This window comes from Heliconius melpomene, chromosome 8 (genome assembly GCF_056956725.1).
Source record: "Heliconius melpomene rosina isolate 202511_hmr_F chromosome 8, ASM5695672v1, whole genome shotgun sequence".
In the NCBI taxonomy this organism is placed as follows: domain Eukaryota; kingdom Metazoa; phylum Arthropoda; class Insecta; order Lepidoptera; family Nymphalidae; genus Heliconius; species Heliconius melpomene.
The window spans coordinates 2,817,874-2,831,456 of record NC_140396.1 but is presented as its reverse complement, the minus strand read 5'-3'; the positions used below and the strand labels follow the sequence as shown (position 1 = coordinate 2,831,456).

At 53.3% G+C, this 13,583-nt stretch overlaps 1 protein-coding gene across 1 annotated transcript; it reads left to right on the top strand.

Annotated features, from left to right (window-relative positions):
* The first annotated feature begins 411 nt into the window (after positions 1-411).
* Positions 412-12,844, top strand: LOC146536676 (uncharacterized). Its single transcript, XM_085189367.1, has 3 exons — positions 412-453; positions 546-1,029; positions 1,099-12,844. The coding sequence occupies exons 1-3, from the start codon at positions 412-414 to the stop codon at positions 12,780-12,782; spliced, it is 12,210 nt and encodes a 4,069-aa protein (XP_085045493.1). The 3' UTR covers positions 12,783-12,844.
* Positions 12,845-13,583: the final 739 nt, after the last annotated feature.

The following is a 13,583-nucleotide window of genomic DNA, read 5'->3' as shown; positions in this document are numbered from 1 at the left end:
CTTACATAAATATTATTTCATAATAAGAGACATGGAGAAAAAGAGAAAATTTAAAAAAATCTCAGTTACTATCTTATTTCAATCTATTTAGATAGAAAAAGATAGAAACATAATTTAAGGGATATTTTTGTCAAATATAACGATTAAATATACTGTAAAACAAATAATATGTGCAAAACCACAATGTCTTAATCAATATACAATTACATAGTATTGTTTTGAACCGCCAGGTAAACTAGGTATTGTTATAATTAAAACACCTTATTTACTTTATATAAATGTAAATATTATACTAAGCAAAGAAAATAGGTTTTCATAGTTTCGTACGTCAAAGCTTAAGAGATAATTTGAGTATAAATGCAGCCAAAAAATTGATTTCAGTATCAGTTCGGGTCCTACTCTCAAAGCAACATGAGAGTCGCAACCTTCGTGATCTTGTGCTGTGCACTGCAGGTAAGTCCTCCTTTTCTCCTTCCTTCTCTCTTTCAAGAGTATGAAAAAGTTTAATTTTAAGTTGTAGTACAAACTATATAATTTTGTTACAGTATGTATCTGCATCTGCATCTTCTCTAGATAATGATTTGATGAATATGCTAATGGATGCAAATGCATTTCAAACCAGAAATGTAAGTACAAGCGACGAATTTGATGTAGACCCAACTGGAAATTTAATCGAAAGATCAACAACACGAAAAGAATTGTCAAGGAGTGGCGAAAAATTCAGCAGCGACGCCAACGATGACGTCGAAGTCCGAACAATTGTCATTAAAAAAGACAAATTCGGAAACGAAAGAATATATGAAGAAGATGTTGTTATAAAGAAGGTTCCTGGAGGTTCTGCTGCATCATCCAGTTCAAGTTCAAGTGCTTCAAGTGCTGCAAGCTCTGCAGGCGCAGGATACCGAGGATCTGCTGGGTATGGACAATCTGGATTCAACGGAGTTGGTCGTGGTGTTGGCCAAAGGGACGTTGTTGTTGTCAATGAAAGAGGACTAGGATCAGGTTCTTCGAGCGCCGCTAGCTCATCAAGCGCTAGCTCAGCTGGAGCAAACAATGGATTTGGTTACGGCGCCGGATCTGGATTAAGTGGTGCACGAGCTAATGCAGGTGGAGCTGGTGGATACGGACCATCTGGACTCTACGGACCGTACGGAAACCAGGGACCAAACGTTGTCGTTCTTAACGAAGGTGGATCATTGTCAGGTTCATCGGCGTCTGCTGCGGCCTCATCTGCTAGTGGTGCTGGATCATCTGGCGCCCAAGGACTCGGATATGGACCATCTGGACTCTACGGACCATACGGAAACCAAGGACCAGACGTCGTCATTCTTAACGAAGGTGGATCATCGTCAGGTTCATCTGCATCTGCTTCGGCTTCATCTGCCAGTGGTGCTGGATCATCTGGCAACCAAGGACTCGGCTATGGTTCTGGCCTCGGTGGTGCAGGACTTGGAGGTGCATCTGGACTCCTCGGACAATACGGATCGCTAGGAGGACTCAGTTCTGGTGCTGCCGAAGCTGAAGCTGCTGCCGCAGCCGCTGCAGGTGCCGCTGGAGCAGGAGGATTATACGGCCCAGGATCACTCGGAGGCTATGGAGTCAGACGTGGTCCCAATGGACGTCTCGTCGTTGTCAACGAAGAAGGATCTGGATCAAGCTCTTCGAGCGCCGCCAGTTCCTCAAGCGCAAGCTCAGCCGGAGGCAACAATGGATATAATTATGGTGCCGGATCTCTACTTGGAGGACTAGGCGGTGCCGAAGCAGGAGCTGCAGGTGCTAGTGCTGCTGGAGCTGGTGGATACGGACCATCTGGCCTCTACGGACCATACGGAAACCAAGGACCAAACGTTGTCGTTCTTAACGAAGGTGGATCATCGTCAGGTTCATCGGCGTCTGCTTCGTCCTCATCTGCTAGTGGTGCTGGATCATCTGGCGCCCAAGGACTCGGATACGGACCATCTGGACTCTACGGACCTTACGGAAACCAAGGACCAGACGTTGTCGTTCTTAACGAAGGTGGATCATCGTCAGGTTCATCGGCGTCTGCTGCGGCTTCATCTGCCAGTGGTGCTGGATCATCTGGCAACCAAGGACTCGGCTATGGTTCTGGCCTCGGTGGTGCAGGACTTGGAGGTGCATCTGGACTCCTCGGACAATACGGCTCGCTAGGAGGACTCAGTTCTGGTGCTGCCGAAGCTGAAGCTGCTGCCGCAGCCGCTGCAGGTGCCGCTGGAGCAGGAGGACTATACGGCCCAGGATCACTCGGAGGCTATGGAGTCAGACGTGGTCCCAATGGACGTCTCGTCGTTGTCAACGAAGAAGGATCTGGATCAAGCTCTTCGAGCGCCGCCAGTTCCTCAAGCGCAAGCTCAGCCGGAGGCAACAATGGATATAATTATGGTGCCGGATCTCTACTTGGAGGACTAGGCGGTGCCGAAGCAGGAGCCGCAGGTGCTAGTGCTGCTGGAGCTGGTGGATACGGACCATCTGGCCTCTACGGACCATACGGAAACCAAGGACCAGACGTTGTCATTCTTAACGAAGGTGGATCATCGTCAAGTTCATCGGCGTCTGCTTCGTCCTCATCTGCTAGTGGTGCTGGATCATCTGGCGCCCAAGGACTCGGATACGGACCATCTGGACTCTACGGACCTTACGGAAACCAAGGACCAGACGTTGTCGTTCTTAACGAAGGTGGATCATCGTCAGGTTCATCGGCGTCTGCTGCGGCTTCATCTGCCAGTGGTGCTGGATCATCTGGCAACCAAGGACTCGGCTATGGTTCTGGCCTCGGTGGTGCAGGACTTGGAGGTGCATCTGGACTCCTTGGACAATACGGCTCGCTAGGAGGACTCAGTTCTGGTGCTGCCGAAGCTGAAGCTGCTGCCGCAGCCGCTGCAGGTGCCGCTGGAGCAGGAGGACTATACGGCCCAGGATCACTCGGAGGCTATGGAGTCAGACGTGGTCCCAATGGACGTCTCGTCGTTGTCAACGAAGAAGGATCTGGATCAAGCTCTTCGAGCGCCGCCAGTTCCTCAAGCGCAAGCTCAGCCGGAGGCAACAATGGATATAATTATGGTGCCGGATCTCTACTTGGAGGACTAGGCGGTGCCGAAGCAGGAGCCGCAGGTGCTAGTGCTGCTGGAGCTGGTGGATACGGACCATCTGGCCTCTACGGACCATACGGAAACCAAGGACCAAACGTTGTCGTTCTTAACGAAGGTGGATCATCGTCAGGTTCATCGGCGTCTGCTTCGTCCTCATCTGCTAGTGGTGCTGGATCATCTGGCGCCCAAGGACTCGGATACGGACCATCTGGACTCTACGGACCTTACGGAAACCAAGGACCAGACGTTGTCGTTCTTAACGAAGGTGGATCATCGTCAGGTTCATCGGCGTCTGCTGCGGCTTCATCTGCCAGTGGTGCTGGATCATCTGGCAACCAAGGACTCGGCTATGGTTCTGGCCTCGGTGGTGCAGGACTTGGAGGTGCATCTGGACTCCTCGGACAATACGGATCGCTAGGAGGACTCAGTTCTGGTGCTGCCGAAGCTGAAGCTGCTGCCGCAGCCGCTGCAGGTGCCGCTGGAGCAGGAGGATTATACGGCCCAGGATCACTCGGAGGCTATGGAGTCAGACGTGGTCCCAATGGACGTCTCGTCGTTGTCAACGAAGAAGGATCTGGATCAAGCTCTTCGAGCGCCGCCAGTTCCTCAAGCGCAAGCTCAGCCGGAGGCAACAATGGATATAATTATGGTGCCGGATCTCTACTTGGAGGACTAGGCGGTGCCGAAGCAGGAGCTGCAGGTGCTAGTGCTGCTGGAGCTGGTGGATACGGACCATCTGGCCTCTACGGACCATACGGAAACCAAGGACCAAACGTTGTCGTTCTTAACGAAGGTGGATCATCGTCAGGTTCATCGGCGTCTGCTTCGTCCTCATCTGCTAGTGGTGCTGGATCATCTGGCGCCCAAGGACTCGGATACGGACCATCTGGACTCTACGGACCTTACGGAAACCAAGGACCAGACGTTGTCGTTCTTAACGAAGGTGGATCATCGTCAGGTTCATCGGCGTCTGCTGCGGCTTCATCTGCCAGTGGTGCTGGATCATCTGGCAACCAAGGACTCGGCTATGGTTCTGGCCTCGGTGGTGCAGGACTTGGAGGTGCATCTGGACTCCTCGGACAATACGGCTCGCTAGGAGGACTCAGTTCTGGTGCTGCCGAAGCTGAAGCTGCTGCCGCAGCCGCTGCAGGTGCCGCTGGAGCAGGAGGACTATACGGCCCAGGATCACTCGGAGGCTATGGAGTCAGACGTGGTCCCAATGGACGTCTCGTCGTTGTCAACGAAGAAGGATCTGGATCAAGCTCTTCGAGCGCCGCCAGTTCCTCAAGCGCAAGCTCAGCCGGAGGCAACAATGGATATAATTATGGTGCCGGATCTCTACTTGGAGGACTAGGCGGTGCCGAAGCAGGAGCCGCAGGTGCTAGTGCTGCTGGAGCTGGTGGATACGGACCATCTGGCCTCTACGGACCATACGGAAACCAAGGACCAGACGTTGTCATTCTTAACGAAGGTGGATCATCGTCAAGTTCATCGGCGTCTGCTTCGTCCTCATCTGCTAGTGGTGCTGGATCATCTGGCGCCCAAGGACTCGGATACGGACCATCTGGACTCTACGGACCTTACGGAAACCAAGGACCAGACGTTGTCGTTCTTAACGAAGGTGGATCATCGTCAGGTTCTTCGGCGTCTGCTGCGGCTTCATCTGCCAGTGGTGCTGGATCATCTGGCAACCAAGGACTCGGCTATGGTTCTGGCCTCGGTGGTGCAGGACTTGGAGGTGCATCTGGACTCCTTGGACAATACGGATCGCTAGGAGGACTCAGTTCTGGTGCTGCCGAAGCTGAAGCTGCTGCCGCAGCCGCTGCAGGTGCCGCTGGAGCAGGAGGACTATACGGCCCAGGATCACTCGGAGGCTATGGAATCAGACGTGGTCCCAATGGACGTCTCGTCGTTGTCAACGAAGAAGGATCTGGATCAAGCTCTTCGAGCGCCGCCAGTTCCTCAAGCGCAAGTTCAGCCGGAGGCAACAATGGATATAATTATGGTGCCGGATCTCTACTTGGAGGACTAGGCGGTGCCGAAGCAGGAGCCGCAGGTGCTAGTGCTGCTGGAGCTGGTGGATACGGACCATCTGGCCTCTACGGACCATACGGAAACCAAGGACCAAACGTTGTCGTTCTTAACGAAGGTGGATCATCGTCAGGTTCATCGGCGTCTGCTTCGTCCTCATCTGCTAGTGGTGCTGGATCATCTGGCGCCCAAGGACTCGGATACGGACCATCTGGACTCTACGGACCTTACGGAAACCAAGGACCAGACGTTGTCGTTCTTAACGAAGGTGGATCATCGTCAGGTTCATCGGCGTCTGCTGCGGCTTCATCTGCCAGTGGTGCTGGATCATCTGGCAACCAAGGACTCGGCTATGGTTCTGGCCTCGGTGGTGCAGGACTTGGAGGTGCATCTGGACTCCTCGGACAATACGGATCGCTAGGAGGACTCAGTTCTGGTGCTGCCGAAGCTGAAGCTGCTGCCGCAGCCGCTGCAGGTGCCGCTGGAGCAGGAGGATTATACGGCCCAGGATCACTCGGAGGCTATGGAGTCAGACGTGGTCCCAATGGACGTCTCGTCGTTGTCAACGAAGAAGGATCTGGATCAAGCTCTTCGAGCGCCGCCAGTTCCTCAAGCGCAAGCTCAGCCGGAGGCAACAATGGATATAATTATGGTGCCGGATCTCTACTTAGAGGACTAGGCGGTGCCGAAGCAGGAGCCGCAGGTGCTAGTGCTGCTGAAGCTGGTGGATACGGACCATCTGGCCTCTACGGACCATACGGAAACCAAGGACCAAACGTTGTCGTTCTTAACGAAGGTGGATCATCGTCAGGTTCATCGGCGTCTGCTTCGTCCTCATCTGCTAGTGGTGCTGGATCATCTGGCGCCCAAGGACTCGGATACGGACCATCTGGACTCTACGGACCTTACGGAAACCAAGGACCAGACGTTGTCGTTCTTAACGAAGGTGGATCATCGTCAAGTTCATCGGCGTCTGCTTCGTCCTCATCTGCTAGTGGTGCTGGATCATCTGGCGCCCAAGGACTCGGCTATGGTTCTGGCCTCGGTGGTGCAGGACTTGGAGGTGCATCTGGACTCCTCGGACAATACGGCTCGCTAGGAGGACTCAGTTCTGGTGCTGCCGAAGCTGAAGCTGCTGCCGCAGCCGCTGCAGGTGCCGCTGGAGCAGGAGGACTATACGGCCCAGGATCACTCGGAGGCTATGGAGTCAGACGTGGTCCCAATGGACGTCTCGTCGTTGTCAACGAAGAAGGATCTGGATCAAGCTCTTCGAGCGCCGCCAGTTCCTCAAGCGCAAGCTCAGCCGGAGGCAACAATGGATATAATTATGGTGCCGGATCTCTACTTGGAGGACTAGGCGGTGCCGAAGCAGGAGCCGCAGGTGCTAGTGCTGCTGGAGCTGGTGGATACGGACCATCTGGCCTCTACGGACCATACGGAAACCAAGGACCAAACGTTGTCGTTCTTAACGAAGGTGGATCATCGTCAGGTTCATCTGCGTCTGCTTCGTCCTCATCTGCTAGTGGTGCTGGATCATCTGGCGCCCAAGGACTCGGATACGGACCATCTGGACTCTACGGACCTTACGGAAACCAAGGACCAGACGTTGTCGTTCTTAACGAAGGTGGATCATCGTCAGGTTCATCGGCGTCTGCTGCGGCTTCATCTGCCAGTGGTGCTGGATCATCTGGCAACCAAGGACTCGGCTATGGTTCTGGTCTCGGTGGTGCAGGACTTGGAGGTGCATCTGGACTCCTCGGACAATACGGCTCGCTAGGAGGACTCAGTTCTGGTGCTGCCGAAGCTGAAGCTGCTGCCGCAGCCGCTGCAGGTGCCGCTGGAGCAGGAGGACTATACGGCCCAGGATCACTCGGAGGCTATGGAGTCAGACGTGGTCCCAATGGACGTCTCGTCGTTGTCAACGAAGAAGGATCTGGATCAAGCTCTTCAAGCGCCGCCAGTTCCTCAAGCGCAAGCTCAGCCGGAGGCAACAATGGATATAATTATGGTGCCGGATCTCTACTTGGAGGACTAGGCGGTGCCGAAGCAGGAGCCGCAGGTGCTAGTGCTGCTGGAGCTGGTGGATACGGACCATCTGGCCTCTACGGACCATACGGAAACCAAGGACCAAACGTTGTCGTTCTTAACGAAGGTGGATCATCATCAGGTTCATCGGCGTCTGCTTCGTCCTCATCTGCTAGTGGTGCTGGATCATCTGGCGCCCAAGGACTCGGATACGGACCATCTGGACTCTACGGACCTTACGGAAACCAAGGACCAGACGTTGTCGTTCTTAACCAAGGTGGATCATCGTCAGGTTCATCGGCGTCTGCTGCGGCTTCATCTGCCAGTGGTGCTGGATCATCTGGCAACCAAGGACTCGGCTATGGTTCTGGCCTCGGTGGTGCAGGATTTGGAGGTGCATCTGGACTCCTCGGACAATACGGCTCGCTAGGAGGACTCAGTTCTGGTGCTGCCGAAGCTGAAGCTGCTGCCGCAGCCGCTGCAGGTGCCGCTGGAGCAGGAGGACTATACGGCCCAGGATCACTCGGAGGCTATGGAGTCAGACGTGGTCCCAATGGACGTCTCGTCGTTGTCAACGAAGAAGGATCTGGATCAAGCTCTTCGAGCGCCGCCAGTTCCTCAAGCGCAAGCTCAGCCGGAGGCAACAATGGATATAATTATGGTGCCGGATCTCTACTTGGAGGACTAGACGGTGCCGAAGCAGGAGCCGCAGGTGCTAGTGCTGCTGGAGCTGGTGGATACGGACCATCTGGCCTCTACGGACCATACGGAAACCAAGGACCAAACGTTGTCGTTCTTAACGAAGGTGGATCATCGTCAGGTTCATCTGCGTCTGCTTCGTCCTCATCTGCTAGTGGTGCTGGATCATCTGGCGCCCAAGGACTCGGATACGGACCATCTGGACTCTACGGACCTTACGGAAACCAAGGACCAGACGTTGTCGTTCTTAACGAAGGTGGATCATCGTCAGGTTCATCGGCGTCTGCTGCGGCTTCATCTGCCAGTGGTGCTGGATCATCTGGCAACCAAGGACTCGGCTATGGTTCTGGTCTCGGTGGTGCAGGACTTGGAGGTGCATCTGGACTCCTCGGACAATACGGCTCGCTAGGAGGACTCAGTTCTGGTGCTGCCGAAGCTGAAGCTGCTGCCGCAGCCGCTGCAGGTGCCGCTGGAGCAGGAGGACTATACGGCCCAGGATCACTCGGAGGCTATGGAGTCAGACGTGGTCCCAATGGACGTCTCGTCGTTGTCAACGAAGAAGGATCTGGATCAAGCTCTTCGAGCGCCGCCAGTTCCTCAAGCGCAAGCTCAGCCGGAGGCAACAATGGATATAATTATGGTGCCGGATCTCTACTTGGAGGACTAGGCGGTGCCGAAGCAGGAGCCGCAGGTGCTAGTGCTGCTGGAGCTGGTGGATACGGACCATCTGGCCTCTATGGACCATACGGAAACCAAGGACCAAACGTTGTCGTTCTTAACGAAGGTGGATCATCATCAGGTTCATCGGCGTCTGCTTCGTCCTCATCTGCTAGTGGTGCTGGATCATCTGGCGCCCAAGGACTCGGATACGGACCATCTGGACTCTACGGACCTTACGGAAACCAAGGACCAGACGTTGTAGTTCTTAACGAAGGTGGATCATCGTCAGGTTCATCGGCGTCTGCTGCGGCTTCATCTGCCAGTGGTGCTGGATCATCTGGCAACCAAGGACTCGGCTATGGTTATGGTCTCGGTGGTGCAGGACTTGGAGGTGCATCTGGACTCCTCGGACAATACGGCTCGCTAGGAGGACTCAGTTCTGGTGCTGCCGAAGCTGAAGCTGCTGCCGCAGCCGCTGCAGGTGCCGCTGGAGCAGGAGGACTATACGGCCCAGGATCACTCGGAGGCTATGGAGTCAGACGTGGTCCCAATGGACGTCTCGTCGTTGTCAACGAAGAAGGATCTGGATCAAGCTCTTCGAGCGCCGCCAGTTCCTCAAGCGTAAGCTCAGCCGGAGGCAACAATGGATATAATTATGGTGCCGGATCTCTACTTGGAGGACTAGGCGGTGCCGAAGCTGGAGCCGCAGGTGCTAGTGCTGCTGGAGCTGGTGGATACGGACCATCTGGCCTCTACGGACCATACGGAAACCAAGGACCAAACGTTGTCGTTCTTAACGAAGGTGGATCATCGTCAGGTTCGTCGGCGTCTGCTTCGTCCTCATCTGCTAGTGGTGCTGGATCATCTGGCGCCCAAGGACTCGGATACGGACCATCTGGACTCTACGGACCATACGGAAACCAAGGACCAAACGTTGTCGTTCTTAACGAAGGTGGATCATCGTCAGGTTCATCGGCGTCTGCTTCGTCCTCATCTGCTAGTGGTGCTGGATCATCTGGCGCCCAAGGACTCGGATACGGACCATCTGGACTCTACGGACCTTACGGAAACCAAGGACCAGACGTTGTCGTTCTTAACGAAGGTGGATCATCGTCAGGTTCATCGGCGTCTGCTGCGGCTTCATCTGCCAGTGGTGCTGGATCATCTGGCAACCAAGGACTCGGCTATGGTTCTGGTCTCGGTGGTGCAGGACTTGGAGGTGCATCTGGACTCCTCGGACAATACGGCTCGCTAGGAGGACTCAGTTCTGGTGCTGCCGAAGCTGAAGCTGCTGCCGCAGCCGCTGCAGGTGCCGCTGGAGTAGGAGGACTATACGGCCCAGGATCACTCGGAGGCTATGGAGTCAGACGTGGTCCCAATGGACGTCTCTTCGTTGTCAACGAAGAAGGATCTGGATCAAGCTCTTCGAGCGCCGCCAGTTCCTCAAGCGCAAGCTCAGCCGGAGGCAACAATGGATATAATTATGGTGCCGGATCTCTACTTGGAGAACTAGGCGGTGCCGAAGCTGGAGCCGCAGGTGCTAGTGCTGCTGGAGCTGGTGGATACGGACCATCTGGCCTCTACGGACCATACGGAAACCAAGGACCAAACGTTGTCGTTCTTAACGAAGGTGGATCATCGTCAGGTTCATCGGCGTCTGCTTCGTCCTCATCTGCTAGTGGTGCTGGATCATCTGGCGCCCAAGGACTCGGATACGGACCATCTGGACTCTACGGACCTTACGGAAACCAAGGACCAGACGTTGTCATTCTTAACGAAGGTGGATCATCGTCAAGTTCATCGGCGTCTGCTGCGGCTTCATCTGCCAGTGGTGCTGGATCATCTGGCAACCAAGGACTCGGCTATGGTTCTGGCCTCGGTGGTGCAGGACTTGGAGGTGCATCTGGACTCCTCGGACAATACGGATCGCTAGGAGGACTCAGTTCTGGTGCTGCTGAAGCTGAAGCTGCTGCCGAAGCCGCTGCAGGTGCCGCTGGAGCAGGAGGATTATACGGCCCAGGATCACTCGGAGGCTATGGAGTCAGACGTGGTCCCAATGGACGTCTCGTCGTTGTCAACGAAGAAGGATCTGGATCAAGCTCTTCGAGCGCCGCCAGTTCCTCAAGCGCAAGCTCAGCCGGAGGCAACAATGGATATAATTATGGTGCTGGATCTCTACTTGGAGGACTAGGCGGTGCCGAAGCAGGAGCCGCAGGTGCTAGTGCTGCTGGAGCTGGTGGATACGGACCATCTGGCCTCTACGGACCATACGGAAACCAAGGACCAAACGTTGTCGTTCTTAACGAAGGTGGATCATCGTCAGGTTCATCGGCGTCGGCTTCGTCCTCATCTGCTAGTGGTGCTGGATCATCTGGCGCCCAAGGACTCGGATACGGACCATCTGGACTCTATGGACCTTACGGAAACCAAGGACCAGACGTTGTCGTTCTTAACGAAGGTGGATCATCGTCAGGTTCATCGGCGTCTGCTGCGGCTTCATCTGCCAGTGGTGCTGGATCATCTGGCAACCAAGGACTCGGCTATGGTTCTGGCCTCGGTGGTGCAGGACTTGGAGGTGCATCTGGACTCCTCGGACAATACGGATCGCTAGGAGGACTCAGTTCTGGTGCTGCCGAAGCTGAAGCTGCTGCCGCAGCCGCTGCAGGTGCCGCTGGAGCAGGAGGATTATACGGCCCAGGATCACTCGGAGGCTATGGAGTCAGACGTGGTCCCAATGGACGTCTCGTCGTTGTCAACGAAGAAGGATCTGGATCAAGCTCTTCGAGCGCCGCCAGTTCCTCAAGCGCAAGCTCAGCCGGAGGCAACAATGGATATAATTATGGTGCCGGATCTCTACTTGGAGGACTAGGCGGTGCCGAAGCAGGAGCCGCAGGTGCTAGTGCTGCTGGAGCTGGTGGATACGGACCATCTGGCCTCTACGGACCATACGGAAACCAAGGACCAAACGTTGTCGTTCTTAACGAAGGTGGATCATCGTCAGGTTCATCGGCGTCTGCTTCGTCCTCATCTGCTAGTGGTGCTGGATCATCTGGCGCCCAAGGACTCGGATACGGACCATCTGGACTCTACGGACCTTACGGAAACCAAGGACCAGACGTTGTCGTTCTTAACGAAGGTGGATCATCGTCAGGTTCATCGGCGTCTGCTGCGGCTTCATCTGCCAGTGATGCTGGATCATCTGGCAACCAAGGACTCGGCTATGGTTCTGGCCTCGGTGGTGCAGGACTTGGAGGTGCATCTGGACTCCTCGGACAATACGGCTCGCTAGGAGGACTCAGTTCTGGTGCTGCCGAAGCTGAAGCTGCTGCCGCAGCCGCTGCAGGTGCCGCTGGAGCAGGAGGATTATACGGCCCAGGATCACTCGGAGGCTATGGAGTCAGACGTGGTCCCAATGGACGTCTCGTCGATATCAACGAAGGAGGATCTGGATCAAGCGCTTCGAGCGCCGCCAGTTCCTCAAGCGCAAGCTCAGCCGGAGGCAACAATGGATATAATTATGGTGCCGGATCTCTACTTGGAGGACTAGGCGGTGCCGAAGCAGGAGCCGCAGGTGCTAGTGCTGCTGGAGCTGGTGGATACGGACCATCTGGCCGCTACGGACCATACGGAAACCAAGGACCAAACGTTGTCGTTCTTAACGAAGGTGGATCATCGTCAGGTTCATCGGCGTCTGCTTCGTCCCAATCTGCTAGTGGTGCTGGATCATCTGGCGCCCAAGGACTCGGATACGGACCATCTGGACTCTACGGACCTTACGGAAACCAAGAACCAGACGTTGTCATTCTTAACGAAGGTGGATCATCGTCAGGTTCGTCGGCGTCTGCTGCGGCTTCATCTGCCAGTGGTGCTGGATCATCTGGCGCCCAAGGATTTGGATACGGACCATCTGGACTTTACGGACCTTACGGAAATCAAGGACCAAGTGTCGTTGTTATCAATGAAGATGATTCTGGATCCTCAGCTTCAGCTTCTTCAAGTGTCTCAGCACCTGCAAATAATGCAGTATCCCTTTACGAATATGGCCCACAACTTCTTGCGCCTCCAGTTAACCAAGGGCCTTCAGTGGTTATAATTAACGAAGGTAGTTCAAATTCTGGTGCTGCTTCTTCCAGTGCAGCCGCTGTTTCAGCCGCATCTTATGGTCAAGGAAGAGGTCGTGTACGTCAAGCTTGTCAACTAAGACGTAGCCAATACTCTGTGAGAATTGGTAGAAAAGGTCAACTTTGCTCTTCATGTTAAATAAATAAATGTTTAAATTTCTACTTTTACAAGGATGAACCTTGTACTTTACGAAAATAAATTCTTGCATCATATTTTATATTTTTATTTGTTTACTTTACCTCATTAATTAAATTGCATAGAATAAAAAATTATTTATAAATGTTTTATTATACATATTCATTCTATTATACTCTCAGTTTAAAATATATACAAATATATACTTACTAGCGGACGTGCGCAGCTTCGCTTGCATAATTAGGGGTGAATTCTAGAAAACCATGAAACACATGTTCAATTAAATATTTTTAAGAGTCTGAATTTCAAATTTTATAAAATGTGCCGATTTTTAAAAAAATCTATACAAACTATCAACCCCAAATTTGCACCCTTAGGGGGAGAATTCTAGAAAACGATGAAACACGTGTTTTTATACTTTTAAAAATCTAAATTTCAAATTTTATAAAAATCGGTGCCGATTAATAAATATTCCCTCGAGTGGGGATCGACCCCACAACCGTCGTGGTACAGTCACATTCTTGTGTCACTGCACCACGACGGCCCCACTAACTCCTCACAATATTCTAAACTAATGTAGAAATCTAAATAAAGTTGATCGTTGTTAAACTAGTTTGCTTGACCCTTGAACACCTGAACTGACCCCAAATTATTCAAGTTACAACAAAAGTAAATGTAAATTAACACAAATTTATGTGAGAAATATAAGATAACTGTTGACCCTTAAGATGTTTTTGAAATGCATTTAGAGCCAGACTCTGTAACGATGGACATCTAAGCAACTGTGATGTAATTTTTTTTTGA

Coding starts and splice junctions, on each gene's coding strand:
- LOC146536676 (XM_085189367.1), top strand. CDS start 412: ATGAGAGTCGCAACCTTCGTGATCTTGTGCTGTGCACTGCAG. Junction 454..545: donor TCTTGTGCTGTGCACTGCAG/GTAAGTCCTCCT, acceptor ATTTTGTTACAG/TATGTATCTGCATCTGCATC. Junction 1,030..1,098: donor GAGCGCCGCTAGCTCATCAA/GCGCTAGCTCAG, acceptor GTGGTGCACGAG/CTAATGCAGGTGGAGCTGGT.